The 16,835-nt window shown below is 40.8% G+C and overlaps 1 protein-coding gene across 1 annotated transcript in view; it reads left to right on the forward strand.

Moving 5' to 3' along the window:
• Positions 1–16,835, forward strand: part of LOC134586877 (probable cation-transporting ATPase 13A5) — a 145,596-nt gene that overhangs the window by 62,775 nt on the left and 65,986 nt on the right. The window contains exons 7-9 of the mRNA XM_063442780.1: positions 3,426–3,560; positions 3,659–3,731; positions 16,043–16,174. Coding sequence (XP_063298850.1) covers positions 3,426–3,560; positions 3,659–3,731; positions 16,043–16,174 — 340 coding nt within the window. The remainder of the gene's footprint in view (positions 1–3,425; positions 3,561–3,658; positions 3,732–16,042; positions 16,175–16,835) is intronic.

Consider the following 16,835-nt stretch of genomic DNA (forward strand, 5'->3'; position numbering starts at 1 on the left):
TAACTCCACAGTTTGTCTGGTAGTCTATCCAGCCGAACCAACAGATGAAACACATGGGGAACAGTGCAAACGAAGGGAATCATAAAAAATATGGACAATAGTCATATTTGTGCACAATCTCCAGTTTTGTCACAGGGCACAAATAGTGTTTTCAAATGCCATATATCCCAGGGCCATAGTCAGAAGGTAGGAGGCGGGCAAGCAGCCCCCTCCAAGAACACGTGGCGAGGTCTGTTCCGCCACATATGGCATTATCTATTGTTTGATATGCATTAGGGAATTGGAGGCATCATCCTCTCTGCCTAATGGTGAAAACATTAATTTGAATTCCGCATGGAATTCCTGGTAATTGTGTGCAATGCTTCTATTACTCTCCCACAACGGATTGGCCCAAGCTAAGGCCTTAACTTTAAGTTGGTTCATTAGATAACCAATCTTAGCTCTATCCAAGGGAAAAGATCCTGGTGAGGCCTCAAAATGATACTCAATTTGGTTCAGGAATCCCCGGCATTCTTGAGTATTCCAATCAAAATGTGGGGGCGGAGATAGGGATATAGTAGGTGCCTTGTGTACTATAGATGGAGGTACATTGGGCAGAGGAGACATTGTGGACAGATTGAGTTACACTTTTCAGTCTGATATTATGACTGATTAACAATTGTATTTAAAATTTTCTTTTGATATTAGTTTTAAAGAGACAATATTAAAAGTGACGTTTTAAAATTATCTGTATATTACTTTTTCTAGGTATTCCACCCTATCCAAACATGTCACCCCTATTAGCTCCAGCTTCTCTCTTTCTTATGTATTCAAACTTTAGGGGTTACCCTCCATTAGGAGTTAGTTAACAGTTGGCTCAATTTTCTCACGCCTTTTTCTTCCCCTTTGCTCTTTTTAGCCTCAGGGTTTAGGTGCGCTGTTTGGGTAAGAAGAGTACTGAAAGCCTGGGCAAACTGATCCATATGGTGATCATTCTCCTCTAGCTTTCTCTCACAAGCTGCTATGTGCTGACACAAATCTATAGGATCTATGGCCCTATCATAATGTCAGGATTACTAGTTGATCCAGCACGTAGAATTGTGGCACACCTAGGACTAAAAGATAACATCTTACCAGGCCTTAGAATGGCCGGACTAAACGTACCAGAGAATAGTCAGAATAGTAGCCGAGGTCGGGGATACAGAAAGAGACACAACGATTAGGGAAAGCCAAAAGTCAGGGATACCAGAATACAGGGAAGTCAATGCGAAGCCAAAGTCAATAACCAGAAGTAAATGCTCAGAAAGACACTTTTAAATACGCCCATTTTAGCAAAGTTTAAATAAGCCTATTTTAGCTCTAATTGGCCTTTGACCCCAGAATGTGTGCGCGCATCTCCTGCTTGATGTCACGCACACGCTGAAGTTATCATCAATGTGTGTGGATGTGGGGCTATAATTTGTTGTGGATCCACAGCGGTCGACATCCATCAACATGTTGCAGGAGTCAGGTATGCCGCAAGGTGAGGCTGAATATGTTACATGCAGCCACCCAGCCTTGTATCAGGAGGTCATGGAATTAAAAAAAGCTAAGCTAATGGGGAAAAAGTAACCCAGAAATGCCAAGGTTTAAGAGAGGGCATGTTAGAGGCTAGAGGCTAATTATCTATGATATTATGACAGAACATGCTAGGTGTTCATGCAGAGAGGTATGCCACTGGAGTTATACAATAAAGTATAGTGCCCCTGGGGTTATACCAGCATTATGACCTGTAAGGGACTTGAGGCTAATTTAAGCTCAAGGTACAGAGTGGGAGCGCAGGTCTCTGCTTAGAATCATTCTGTGTGTCTGCCCCAGGTCGCCTATAGTTATATACGGGCCAGAGCCTGGGGGGTCTGGTGGGCTGTCACAGGCTTGTTCAGCTGATGCCCATGAGTGGAAGGCCAGCAATCCAGAGACACATCCGTTCCTTTAAATTTGAGGGGGTACCCCTTCAGCTCCATGTGGTGCTGCTCTCCTGACGCGTGTCTTTGGAAGGTTGGCTGCATCCATCCATAGGAACATATATGGAGGTTGTGGCGTGGCGGCCATTTTAGGATTGCCATTCAGGCCTTGGCTCTGTGTGGGGGTCATATGTTACCAGTAGGTAGGTTTTCCCAGTGGGGACCGGAATATCCCCCGCCAGTCCAAACGGGGGTATTGCAGGTCACCAAGATACTTGCTGGTTGGTGGGGACCCTGTGGACCCCTGTCCACCTTCCCCAGCCTCCAAGTTGCCCACCATGCTAGGCCTCGGGAGTGGACCGTCGGTTATCATAGATAAATCATATAAATCATGGATCCACAGATTCCCACTCGGCCCAGCTGCAATGCTCGTTTTTTCCAGACTTTAAATATCATTAGTTTAAGCCGTTTTAGCCCAAATTAAGCTCAGCAGTGCTGAAGCTCTCAGAAGATGCGTCTGGCCATCTTAGCAGTCAGGTCCCGCCCCCCATGTGTGTGATATTTTCATTTATTTATTTATTTGTTATTTATGTATCACTCAGGGCTGATACGTAATATTGTTAGGTAAATCTTATGTGTCAACATGTCAGTTCGTAATAAGGGCAAATGTCTAAAAAGATGTCAGCCAGTACACGTGTTATTATCATAGAACATAAGTTACAAATGACAAATTATATAAAATTTACAAACAAAACCTAAGGTCAGTGGAATGATTTTGGATTTGTTGAGCTTGGTATAGGGGGTGAGATTGGTATTGATTTGTGTATGTCATTCTGTTATGATCCTTGTTGTTTTCCATTGCTGATGTGGTAAATTCATAATTAAGTTCAGTTAAACTATTTTTAAAGACTCTTACCATCCAAGACTATGGTCTTAGGAGTGATACCATATTTAAGAAACTTTGTCTAAATATCTAAGTACTTCCAAAAGTTATGTCTTGTTGCTGCAAACACTTGCAGCACCTGTTCCACCCCCATTTGCCCTATTTCAACCAAGCCTAGAACATGCAACTGCTTCTCTCCTTTTCAGAGGAAGCCTGGAAAAAAGGGTTCTCATTTAAAATGTTATAGTTTGCAAATCCTTACTAGACTTAGATGTCAATTAAACTGTTAATAGCTCCCGACTGATTCCTCACTCCCTCTAGCATGTAAGCTCATTGAGCAGGGCCCTCAACACCTCTGTTTCTGTGTGTCCAACTTGTCTGGTTAGAACTACATGTCTGTTCGTCCACCCATTGTAAAGCACTGTGGAATTTGATGGCGCTATATAAATAATAACATAATAATAATAATAATAATAATAATAATAATAATAACAAAGTAGTTTAGGCATGCTGTAAAACACAATAAAATACCCATGTCAACCACAGTTACTATAATTTAAGAGAATGAGTTGATGTTTCCATATTTCATATTGTTGATTTGCATTACTTCTATTTTACAGGTCTTCAATCCATTTTATGTATTTCAATCATACTCAATGAGTTTATGGATGGCTAATGGCTACTTTGAATACACCATGGCAATACTACTCATGACTGTTATATCTATTATTGCAACAATATATAATCTGAGAGTGGTAAGTACAGGAATTCATAAACAGCCCTTTCAGTTTATCCACTGATAGATATTTATTCTTATAAATTAGAAGAAAATATATCATATCTTTTTTTCTAGCAATCAATCAAATTACACAAAATGGCAGCCTCATACAACAGCATCATGGTAACCATGCTTCAAAAAAGTGGAGGTAACATTTTTTTCTTTTTTGTATTTGTATAATGCTTCTACCTCTTGCAGAAACATTATTTCAAACAATATTGACATGTGTCCAGATCTAGTTGTTGTATTACAACTCTCATAACCGTTAGTTTCCTTGCAATTGTAACCCAATAACATCCGAAGAGTCTACAGATGTCATGGGCTAATGACGCCTGGCATGGAACACCATATAGTGCACTAAAGCAATCACATACCTGGCTGCATACACACAGGAAATACACTCAAAGGCAACATCTCATCTTCAATGCCTTAACACTACTAAAACACCTGTAGGATAGTTGTCGATGTGGCTGTTAAATTCAAGAAAAGAGAAGCTGCCCATAATGTTGCTACAAGGAATACTACTATTGCCGATATACTTAATACCAAAACATATGTACCACAACCAACACAGAAGTGAAGGGATGTGAGGAGAGTTAGAAGATTCATTAATTTGCTAAATGTTACTAAATTATGGGTTATATTGCAACTAAATTGTTTGCCCCTTATCCATTTCTAAATTATTTTGTTTTGCATATATTGAGATAATGTTACATTTCCCATGATTCCACCTCCCATTTCCAGAATAACACATCCAACCTTTCCAAGAGAAAGAAGTCTCCAAAGCTATAACTTTGATTTATCATATTTTTTCATGACCTCTTCAAACCACATTGGATGACTGTGTTGTGCCTGAAAAGGGAGTTTATGATTTGAAGGACCAGGTGATCTGACCACTTCTGTAAAACCAAGAAGACGAGGCCTTACAAGGCACAATTATATGTAACCATCAAAATACCTTTTAAAAGATATATTTTCATGGATACCCTACTAGTAGTTTCCAACTGCAAACTTTACAGAATCACTCTCATCCATGTGCTACAGATAATATATATATATATACATACGCATATATATATATATATATATATATATATATATATATATATATATATATATATATAAAAAACTAAGTGGACTTGGTTTTGTAAGTGGTAACATATAAATAACCTGCTTCAAAGGTTACTAAATGTACATCCATTCAGTCCTTAGTCTGCCCATAGCAAACCTCAATACATGCCATATCACTACGGAGCTTTGATAAATCATATTCTCATAGGCACAACCCTAACAAACATCTTGAAGTCAGACAAAAATCTCCTTTTATACAGATCTATATAGAGCTATTGCAAAGTGTTTCCTAATGTAATCTAGCATTCATGTTTGAAAAAACCTAGCCCACAAAAAAAGATATATAATTGGAACCCTGGACTATATGTATAGGCACTACCCTAGTAGTCCATTTTAATAAAAAAGATGTGGCCTCTCTCCACTCAGAAATCCTAGCACAATGTATCTCTTTACTTGAAATGTATGATAGATGTTTAAAAGAATCTGTGTATTCAGTTGTACAATTTGTCTGAATTTTGGGTGATCAGCACTTCTTCTTATAAATTCTGTTAATCCAAAACACTATATGGACACATTACAAAATAAATAAAACAGACAATATTTGACAGTTTTGTTTGTTTCATCTGTGCTATAAAAACAAAAAAGGAATGATTGATGGTTAGGGGACAGCCAATAATTGTTGGCTACTTCTCACTTTATATGTAAAATCAACAGAGGGAAAAAGTGGAGCTGGCAAAAAAAAAAAATATATATATATATATATATATAATAAATATGTAATATCTAGAAATATACATTTGTATAGAAAGTTATATATATTTAAAAAAATTTTTTGTAATATAGATTTTTTTTTACTGCTTCTCCTTTTTTTCCCTCTACTGGTTACGTATTCTAACTTCATACTGTTCTTATTAAAGTTACAAATAACCTAATCGCAGCTAAAACAAAAGCCCACTACTCCATACTAAGAATACAAAAGGATAACAGAAAAACACCTATAAAATAGTGGAAAAACACTCAATGGGGGTGAAAAAACAAATAGGTAACCAATAGTTTAATGCAAGTTGCACTTACAAGACTGCTGCTCGCACCCGTACGGCCAACTCGCGCTTGCAGGACCTCTCGCGCGTGGCTCCTTTCCTATGGAATAACTTGCCTACTGCCATCAGACTCTCCCCTAGTCTTCAATCATTTAAGAAGGGCTTTAAGACCCATCTCTTCAGGAAAGCATATGGCCTCCCAGAGTAATCTCTCCCTTACATACCTGTCTCTTGCTCTCTCCTATGGGATAGTGCTTTGCTCTCTTCTCCAGCTCTGCTTCACTCCTACTTGATATTTCCTGTCCTAATGTTTCTAATACCCCACCTCCTATAGTCTGTAAGCTCATTTGAGCAGGGTCCTCTTCAACCTATTGTTCCTGTAAGTCTTCTTGTAATTGTCCTATTTATTGTTACATCCCCCTCTCAAAATATTGTAAAGTGCTACGGAATCTGTTGGCGCTATATAAATGGCAATAATAATAATAATAATAATAATCTAGGCAGTATTCAGGCACATCAAAGTTAAAGAAGGTGGTAAAGAAGGAACGAAGCTCCCAGCTGGATTTTTCAAGGTCAGGAGGATTCCTCTTTCATTCACATAAATGATGAAATAGCATACATAAAAAACAAAAACAAATGATCTTCCTCAGAGAAAAATAAGTGACAGACCCTTTCCTTGTGTTGTCCTTATCTTAATGCTGGATGTTCAAGTTTTTAAGTCGTTCCTAAAGCCCCCGTGGGTTGCCGTTAGCCAATCTGCTCAGAGATGGAGCAGCTGTGATATATTGTCGGGAAATTAAGTTCCGGCTTGCGGCTTAAACCTCATCTTAGAGTTTCAAATGTAATATCCGCTTCTTATTATGCATTCCACTGGGATTTATGTGTTCCATCACCGATATTATAGTCCAGCTAAAATCTGCGACGTCACTCAAATAGATGCAATAAAAATAGAAAAAACATAACAGAGAATTAAAATTTTTTAATAACTTTCTATTTTAATTAATGGTAACTCACAAAGAGATAAAAGTGCTCAATATAGAAATAGCTTATTATGCAAACATGCTTGATGTAAAAAAAGAAGGAGGAGGTAAAGAAGTCAAAATAAAATAGCTAAAAAATATATATGTTAAGAAAAAATGAAATAGATGCTAAAAATAGATGTTAAAAAAACGAAATACAGAAGAAATGGAATTAAAAACAATCATGAAATAAAGCTCCAAAAACAGACCAAATAATAAAAAAACTCATAAAGTTTGCAGCCTGTGGATCAAGAATCCTTCTCTCTTTCTCAAATGGATCATGAGGTCCCCTCCTCTATAATCTAAAAACTAATATTCAATGATAGTAAAATTTAAGCTATTCCTATTAAAATGGGGACATTTATTGCAATGTTTAGGAACTGAATGAGAGGCTAAATTCTTCCTAATGTTTTGGTGTTCCAGAAATCTTACTTTCGCCTTTCTACCCATCCTTCCCACATATTGCATACCACATCCACAAGGGAGTAGGTAAACAATATGTGTGGAAGAACAGGAAACTAATTGTTTAATTTTGAACGTCTCAGTACTAGTGAATTATTTGATAACTAGATATTTATGATTACAGCTTTTACAATTAGCACATGTAAAGAAACCTTCATTTGTTTTAGTTGTAGCTTTATTAAGGCGAAAGGTGCTAGGTGCTAATATATCTTCAAAACTGCTTCCTTTTTTAAAAATGACTTTAGGGATCTGTGGAAGTTACTCATTAAGAAATTCATCCTCTAAAAGTAGAGCCCAATGTTTCTTAAAGGACCACTATAGTGCCAGGAAAACATACTCGTTTTCCTGGCACTGTAGTGCCCTGAGGGTGCCCCCACCCTCAGGGTCCCACTCCTGTGGCGCTGAAGAGAGAGGAAGGGGTTAATCCAATGCTTTCCTATGGACGCTGGCGTCTTCTCACTGTGAAAATCACAGTGAGACGTAAGCGCCTCTAGCGGCTGTCAATGAGACTAGTGCCCAAAAGTCAATTTACCCATATTCATAGGAATTGCAGTGATAACGATATATTCTATAAACAAGCAGAAGTTTTAAAGAAACGTTTTTTAGAAAAGGAATAGTCGGAAAATTTCCTAGATACAGAGATACACAAAGTGGGTAATATGGAAAGAAACAATCTACTTTTAGATAAAAGGAAATAAGACTCATGTAATACTCAGTTTAATTCAAGGGCCTTCGATATTCAAAGGATCATTAAAAAACATTGAGCTCTACTTTTATAAAATTAATTTCTTAATCAGCGACTTCCACAGATCCACAGATCCACAGATAAAAAAAGGAAGCAGTTTGAAAGATATATTAGCACCTAGCACCTTTCGCCTTAATAAAGCTACAACTAAAACAAACTAGAAAAGCTACAATTTCTGGGGAAATTGTGTGAAGTGTTCTTGCCTCCACCCGTAGTCTACAAATGGAGTGGGCGGAGTAACTGTTATTATTTATTTATATAGCACATTTAATTGCAACGTTGTTGCCCAAAGTGCTTCACAGTTACATTAAAACATACAGTTATAAAAACATTAGCAGGTGCATGACTGCTGACCTGGACCAAAACTCCCACCACCCGTTGCCCAATAAATACACAACACCTTTTGTATGGGTAAGGGCAACGGCCACAGCTTTATTAACAAAATTCACATAAATCACCAGCGTCCACAACCTGTCAGCTGTTGGGGGATTACCAACAGACAGCTCTATCAAATGAATTCCACGAGTCCGATGCAGCCTGCCCCCGCCATCAGCTCTCAGCAGGCTGCGACTCCCCAAGCCGCTTGGGCACTTTCCTCCGAACCTCTTCGCTGGCCAGGACTACCGCGAGCTGTGACAAAACAAAGAAAACAACAGCACACAACCAAAACAACACCATCATAAACACTTTTTTGGGTGGGCAGGCGGGAAGCTAGTGGCACTACACCTCTGCCCGGGGAACTGGTGAGTACCCTCCCATTTTTCCCCATTTTTATGCCCCCCATGTGCCACAATGTATCCCCTATAACCCAACCCCTTATCCCTGCCAGCAGTCATGTCCTCCCTTCCTTAAGATTTCCAGGGAGGTACTTGACTGCTGACCCGGACCAAAACTCCCACCACCCGTTGCCCAATAAATACACAACACCTTTTGTATGGGTAAGGGCAACGGCCACAGCTTTATTAACAAAATTCACATAAATCACCAGCGTCCACAACCTGTCAGCTGTTGGGGGATTACCAACAGACAGCTCTATCAAATGAATTCCACGAGTCCGATGCAGCCTGCCCCCGCCATCAGCTCTCAGCAGGCTGCGACTCCCCAAGCCGCTTGGGCACTTTCCTCCGAACCTCTTCGCTGGCCAGGACTACCGCGGTTCCTCCCTACCTGCTCCCATGGAAGGAACCGCGCCCCCCGCAGCCAGCGCCTCCTCAATACCCGCCTGCAGACCCGCATTCAGGATATCTAACCCTATGAGGGAGAGGTGAACCCCATCCTTTCGCATCAGGTTTGAATTGTCCCCTTCCAACTCCCTATGCCTAATTACAAAACCGCCCAGCCGGCGGACAAACTTACCAATGGCCACGTTCAGCTTGCGCCTACTACGCTCAACACCCTTGGCATGAGACAGCGAACGCCAACACGGCCTGGACACTATGTCCGACCAAATAAGGGTCAAATCGGGGAACAGAGCCATACACCTAGCCAGATCGTGTCGAATCGCATGCAGGAGGTCCACTGACCTACTGCGCCCTAGGTCATTTCCCCCTGCATGAAGCACCAGAGTCACTGGCCCCGACACGTACCTCCGAAGGGATACGCATTCGGCATACAGCTGCTGCCACAACATACCCCTAATACCCCTCCACCTTACCCTGGCCATGTCATAGAAAACCCCCAAATTTCTCCCGTAGGGCCGCTCCTCAGCTCGCCGCGCTGCGCAATATACGTAGGAATGTTCCAGAATCCAAATGCAGCGGGGCCGAGGACCTACGGAGAAAATGCATTATAGTAAATGAGGTCTGACATAGGACCTATAGCGCCGCGAACCCCATCTACCCAAGCGCTGGATCGCTGCGTCCGAGAAACCCCACAAACTAGCCTGAGTGGCCGCCCCTATACGGAAAGAGTGAGCAGAGTAATGACGAGGATCCACCCCGCATGCCACCAAGGCAGCACGGAACCTGGCTGAGAATTGATAACGAGTGAGGGGGGACCCATCCCTATGAACCAAAAAGGAGAGACACCCCATCGGCCTAATCTGCAAATAGACTGAGCAAAGACGGACTGGACAGAACCTGCCGCCCGTAGCCCCAATCCGTACCCACGAACCCCTACCTACCTGGTCGGTCTTGGAACGACTTATGAAAGCGTCTATGGAGTCCTCGGACCACCGGATATCCGACAGCAGCAGAGGCCCAACCGACCTACGGTTGCGAGCAACCAACTCACCCACCCTAAATGCTCCAAAAAAACAAAATGAAAACGCAACCCGAAATAAAGCGGCTTCGTAATCTGAGAAACAAACTGCCCCCAGAACCGCATGAATCCATCCCAGCAAGTCGGCAGACACCGGGCGGCGGCGGTCTGGGACCCTCCGAAGTCTCCAACCCCGGATAACTCGCTGAATTCCGAACCACCGAGAAACGTCTTGCCAACCCATAAACCTGCACAGAAAGGACAGGGCGGTTAATGCCTTCTCGGCCGCAGAGCAAGACTTACCCTGCGCCAACATTGACTCCAACATTAGTAGAGTCGCCTCCAATCGCCCGGACTCCGACCCCAACACCAGGCTCTGCGAAAATGAGGACAGCCATGTCCGCCAGACGGCTTGATATGCCTTCCAGGAAGAGTCAGCTAAGGAGTCCGACACCAAGCCTCTCAATCCTCCAAATCGATCTCCCATAAGGAAACCGGGCATCGGATACCCACTGCCTCCGCGGCTGGAGCCGACTCCCGAAAACGGTCCCACTGAAACCGAGAAAGAGAGTCAGCTACCACGTTATGAACACCCGAAACATGACAAGCTTTTATCCAAACATTAAACTTTAATGAAAGAAGTACCAACCGTCGCAGGAGCGCAAGAACTGGAGGGGAACTGGCGGTTGAACGGTTAATCACATGGACAACACTCATGTTGTCCGTGTGAAAAACCACTGTCCTGTTGCCTAGATCCTCCCCCCAGAGCTCCAAAGAGACCACGATGGGAAACAGCTCTAAAAACGTCAGGTTGCGCATAACATCCAAGCCCAGCCAATGTGCCGGCCATGCCTCTGCGCACCACTGCCCCTGAAAGTATGCCCCAAACCCCACGGAACTGGACGCGTTTTTTTTTTTTTTTTTTTATATCAGGTGCAAAAGGCCCTGTCTATGACATCACTTGCTGCTGCAGCCTGGCACAGGTCAGAGTATTTTGGCGGTTGCCATCTTCAAATGGTCGTATTTTAAAAACTATACATCCTACAGTGAAGAGCTTTATATTGTGAGAATCACAAGACCCAGACCTACATTTGATGCATAGTATAGTATGATGCTTTGATGCATGATGCATAGTATGTCTCTGAAGTATTACAAATGAAGGCACAGTCACAGTTTAGAAATTGCCCTTCAAGTTTGAGCTGGCTTGAGTGAAGTTTCAATGAATGTCAATGGAAGGCATGAGTTACAAACAAATGGTCATATTGTGAAAACTATCAGGACTATGGCTTAGCTGTGGACATTTTTAGTGGCAGCAGGGATAGCTGAACGTTTTGATATAAGATTTGTGTAGGTGGGCTTGAAAATGAGGGAGTGGTGGCAGTTTAGAAATCATGTCCTGATTTTTCAGCTTTTGACAGCTCCCACTCTAACTTTGAACATTTTGCCATTCATTCCTATGGGACCAATTTCGCCACAAGAACGACGATATTTCGAGAACCATTTGGTGAAACGTTCCACAAAGTAATAGCACACCAATCGGGAAAAATCCGCACGTTTCGGTATATTACTGTCTATGTAGTGTAAAAACTGTGAGAGGAGTTAGGGTGGTAAATTTGGCTATAATAAGAATAATAATATATATATGTGAGATAACAGTAAGTGGTCTTGCTATGCAAGAACACTTAATAAAGGTTTATTTACATGTGTTAATTGTAAAAGCTGTAATCATAAATATCTAGTTATCAAAGAATTCACTAGTACTGAGACGTTCAAAATTCAACAATTAGTTTCCTGTTCTTCCACACATATTGTTTACCTACTCCCTTGTGGATGTGGTATGCAATATGTGGGAAGGATGGGTAGAAAGGCGAAAGTAAGATTTCTGGAACACCAAAACATTAGGAAGAATTTAGCTTCTCATTCAGTTCCTAAACATTGCAATAAATGTCCCCATTTTAATAGGAATAGCTTAAATTTTACTATCATTGAATAGGTGTTTTTAGATGATAGAGGAGGGGATCTCATGATCCACTTGAGAAAGAGGGGTCTTAATGAATAATCAAACACTACCCAAACATAAGGCTCCTGGTGCAGACGGATTCCCTAATAATAACTTTGCTAAATTTGCCTCAGTATTGGTACAGCCTCTTACATTCTTCTTTAACTCTATAATGACAGCAGGTTTTGTACAAAGGGAAGTACTGGAGGCATACATCACCACTTTGCAGTATACCCAAAATTATCAACAAATGCAATAAGCCAATGGAGCCAACAGACATGGTTAAAATGGTTAAAATGACTTCTGCAGCCCATAAAACCTTCAATATCTTTTATAACATTTTCAGGCTCTCTTCCCTTCATCTTCCTTAGCTGATTTCTCGACTTTCCTTCTCTACTTTTTCTCTTCTCTATTTTTCTTTTCTTTATATTTTACTTAATTTGTCTCTTAATTTTAGCACAATTCACAACCCCCTTCTTTAAATGCGCTCGCCTGCTTTTTTTTTTTTGCTTGGATACTGATACTGCTATTATCTTTACTAAATGTATGTACAACTTTTGATAAAGGGTTTTTTGTTGAATTCACATATTCCTTTATATATGGACAACTGATTTTCACATATTACTTTATATATGGAAAATTTTCATAAATAAAGAATTAAAACATTTCCCTTTGTCCACTGCTTGATTTCTGAACATTTGATTTTTTTTCAAACTTAAAGGAAAGTAACCTATAATTGCAAATATATAATAGTAAATAGTGATGCCCCGAACGGTTCGCTGGCGAATAGTTCCTGGTGAACATAGCTTGTTCGCGTTCGCCACGGATGGCGAACATATGCGATGTTCGGTCCTCCCCCTATTCGTCATCATTGAGATAACTTTGACCCTGTACCTCAAAGTCAGCAGACACATTCCAGCCAATCAGCAGCAGACCCTCCCTCCCAGACCCTCCCACCTCCTAGACAGCATACAATTTAGATTAATTCTGCATTCTTTTTTTCTTTTTTTTATTCTTTTTTTTTTTGTGTTTGTGTTTATTATACATTATCCTCCATACCCAGTAACCTGTGTTTATTATACATTATACCCCCATAGCCAGTAACCTGTGTTTATTATACATTATCCTCATAGCCAGTAACCTGTGTTTATTATACATTATCCTCCCATAGCCAGTAACCTGTGTTTATTATACACTATCCTCCCCATAGCCAGTAACCTGTGTTTATTATACATTTTCCTCCCATAGCCAGTAACCTGTGTTTATTATACATTATCCTCCCATAGCCAGTAACCTGTGTTTATTATACATTATCCCCCCATAGCCAGTAACCGGTGTTTATTATACATTATCCCCCCCGTAGCCAGTAACCTGTGTTTATTATACATTATCTCCCCCATAGCCAGTAACCTGTGTTTATTATACATTATCCCCCACAACCAGTAACCTGTGTTTATTATACATTATCCCCCCACAACCAGTAACCTGTGTTTATTATACATTATCCCCCATAGCCAGTAACCTGTGTTTATTATACATTATCCTCCCATAACCAGTAACCTGTGTTTATTATACATTATCCCTCCATAGCCAGTAACCCGTGTTTATTATACATTATCCCCCATAGCCAGTAACCTGTGTTCATTATACATTATCTCCCCCATAGCCAGTAACCTGTGTTTATTATACATTATCCCTCCCATAGCCAGTAACCTGTGTTTATTATACATTATCCCTCCCATAGCCAGTAACCTGTGTTTATTATACATTATCCCCCCCATAGCCAGTAATCTGTGTTTATTATACATTATCCCTCCCATAGCCAGTAACCTGTGTTTATTATCCATTATCTTCCCATAGCCAGTAATCTGTGCTTATTATACATTATCCCCTCCATAGCCAGTAACTGGTGTTTATTATACATTATCCTCCCATAGCCAGTAACCTGTGTTTATTATACATTATCCCCCCATAGCCAGTAACCTGTGCTTATTATACATTATCCCCCATAGTCATTTATCGTTTGACCTAGGCAGCATGATGTCTTAGGCCGGCCCAGAGAGTGAGTGAGTGAGTGAATAATATAATATATATGCTCAGAAACATATTAGTAATATATGTAAATCGGGTTCATGCAAAGAGGGTGAAAAGGTATTAAAGAAAAACACACTTATTGCATCAAATTTACAAAGACTCATTTCTTTCTCGGGATGAGGAATATATCGGTTGTAGACTGAGGATTTCCATCTGCCCAATCTTTTAATAATATGCACTGGAGTGTCAGTGTTGAAGGAGACCGAAGCTGCCCCTATTCTAAATTAAAGACCCGAGACATGGATACAACCCAATCTTAGGAGTAGTGTTCTGATGTAGAAGATGAATTTAGCCGTAGTCAGAGGGATTCAGTGAGAGTAGTGGTGAAATGTGTGTGGCCTGACTGAGTGTGGGTAAGTAAGAGTCAAGTATTTTAACTGGGCACTAGGTGGGATAAAGTGGTATAGCGGATGGATGAGTAGTTTGGTTCATTTTAGAGGTTTGTAGAGAAAGTATATAGTGATCATGATTTTTAGCGATACCCAATATTTTTAAGGTGGTCTCAAACAAACATAAAATGCTATATAAAATTTGTGGGAATATCGAATAGTCGTGTATAGTAAATCAGAGAGGGCTCAGAATATCGAACCATCGATCAGTAACCTGGATGAAGTAGGGGGTCTATCTGTTTAATTAAATACGCGGTAATATGCTTTTAATGGGATAGGACGTTAGGAAAGGTGTGTGATTGGGATAAGTGGTTGTGGCTGTATTTACCTTATCCTGGGACCGACCTGGCTCCTAAGCTTGAGCCGCGCGTGGCTGGATCACTCCTGCCTCCACACGGGCCGCATGCGGTTTGATCTCCTCTTCTGACTTAGCCGCGTGCACTGACCGCAGTGATCGGTCACGTGGCCCGCCTGGCACTAGGAGCACGGCTAGAGTCACGAGCTCGCTCTTAAAGGGGCAGTGGGAGCCAATAGTTGATTCAGGCTCCCATTGGCCCACGTCATTCCAGCATAACGTGGGCCAATCACTGGTGTAACAGTAGTGTACATTAAAAAAAAAAACTAGAAATTTGACTGTGAAATAATAGCAGTCAGTTTCCTTCACACGTGTGCGTTTCAGGGCCTGTCAGGGCACAGTGTCACACCAGTGCAACTCATATCTGGTGTAACAGTAGTGTACATTTAAAAAAAAATACAGGGGGCTTGTTGTCACCTTTCGGGGACCCTTGGTTTTGTACGTGGCTGGGTGGAGGAAGAGACCTTCAATGACATCAGTGAGGACAAGGAACGGGACATGGCTAGCTTGGTATCCAAACTTGTGCAAATGGGGAGTTTGCGGTTGTGCAAATGGACTGTTTGCGGTTGTTTGCGGTGCGTTAAACGGGGAGTTTGGTCTGTCACTGTGAAGCGGGCGTAACCCTTACACTACCTGATCGATACAACATTATACCTGATGTTTTAAAGCACGTTATTCCAAACAATTTAGGAATGTTAGGTGATTTATGCCCCTTATGGATTAAAACCAGACTCTGCATCAACTATGTAATTTTCCATGGGAGTTTTGACATGGATCCCCCTCCGGCATGCCACAGTCCAGGTGTTAGTCCCCTTGAAACAACGTTTTCATCACTATTGTGGCCAGAAAGAGTCCCTGTGGGTTTTAAAATTCGCCTGCCTATTGAAGTCTATGGCGGTTCGCCCGGTTCGCCCATTCGCGAACATTTGCGGAAGTTCACGTTCGCTGTTCGCGAACGGAAAATTTTATGTTTGCGACATCACTAATAGTAAACTGTAAATAGTAAAATGTAAAGCTAATATAATAGTTATGTGTAAACCTTAAGCAAACATCTAAATATGGTAATGTTTTTTGCATTTTCCACAGAACCTAAAGAAGTGGAATCTCAGTCCTTGGTCCCAGGAGATGTGATCATATTAGCTAAAAACAAACTTTTTTTACCTTGTGATGCCATACTAATCAGTGGTGGATGCACTGTCAATGAAGGCATGCTAACAGGTATCTGCGTATCATATTTCTACTAATTTTAATTTCCACTTCAATTTCCTTAACGTGACCCAGAAAGTTGGCTGACAAACAACTGATATTTTCAAGGGCTCACAAGCTAATCTAATATAATTTGCAACCATATTTTATGCAGTGCCTAACTGTAGAAATCAGTATCAACTGATCACAGCAGTGGAGAAAAAAGCACAAAATGAGGTTCGTGTTTTGATGTGATGTCACATGAGATCTACTAGAGCTGAATAAAAGAGACAATACAAGTACCATAAAAACTACAGCTTCATGTATTAGTTATGATGTCTGGAGGCAGTATGGGTGCAGTCCATTCAGATTTTGTGAAAAAAAAGTTTCCAGATTTATGAAAATGTTCCATAGTACCCTATATCTCTCCAAATTACATTTGCTATTGTTACCCCCAGTATAAATATTATTGGTTGCAGTGTCTACTGCAACACTAAAAGGCTGGAGTACATTTCCTACTAAAACGTGTTGAATGAGAATCAATATATGACTAGAACCTGAGAGTTTGCTGCTAATTAGAGACATTCAAATGTGACTTATGAAATGTCCTTTATTACTGATTTTTCTCTAACCTTGGCTGAGTAGGAATTAACCTTTTTAAATATATTTATATTACAATAGGTACATTACATGT

The sequence above is a fragment of the Pelobates fuscus genome, chromosome 2 (assembly GCF_036172605.1).
Source record: "Pelobates fuscus isolate aPelFus1 chromosome 2, aPelFus1.pri, whole genome shotgun sequence".
NCBI lineage: Eukaryota > Metazoa > Chordata > Amphibia > Anura > Pelobatidae > Pelobates > Pelobates fuscus.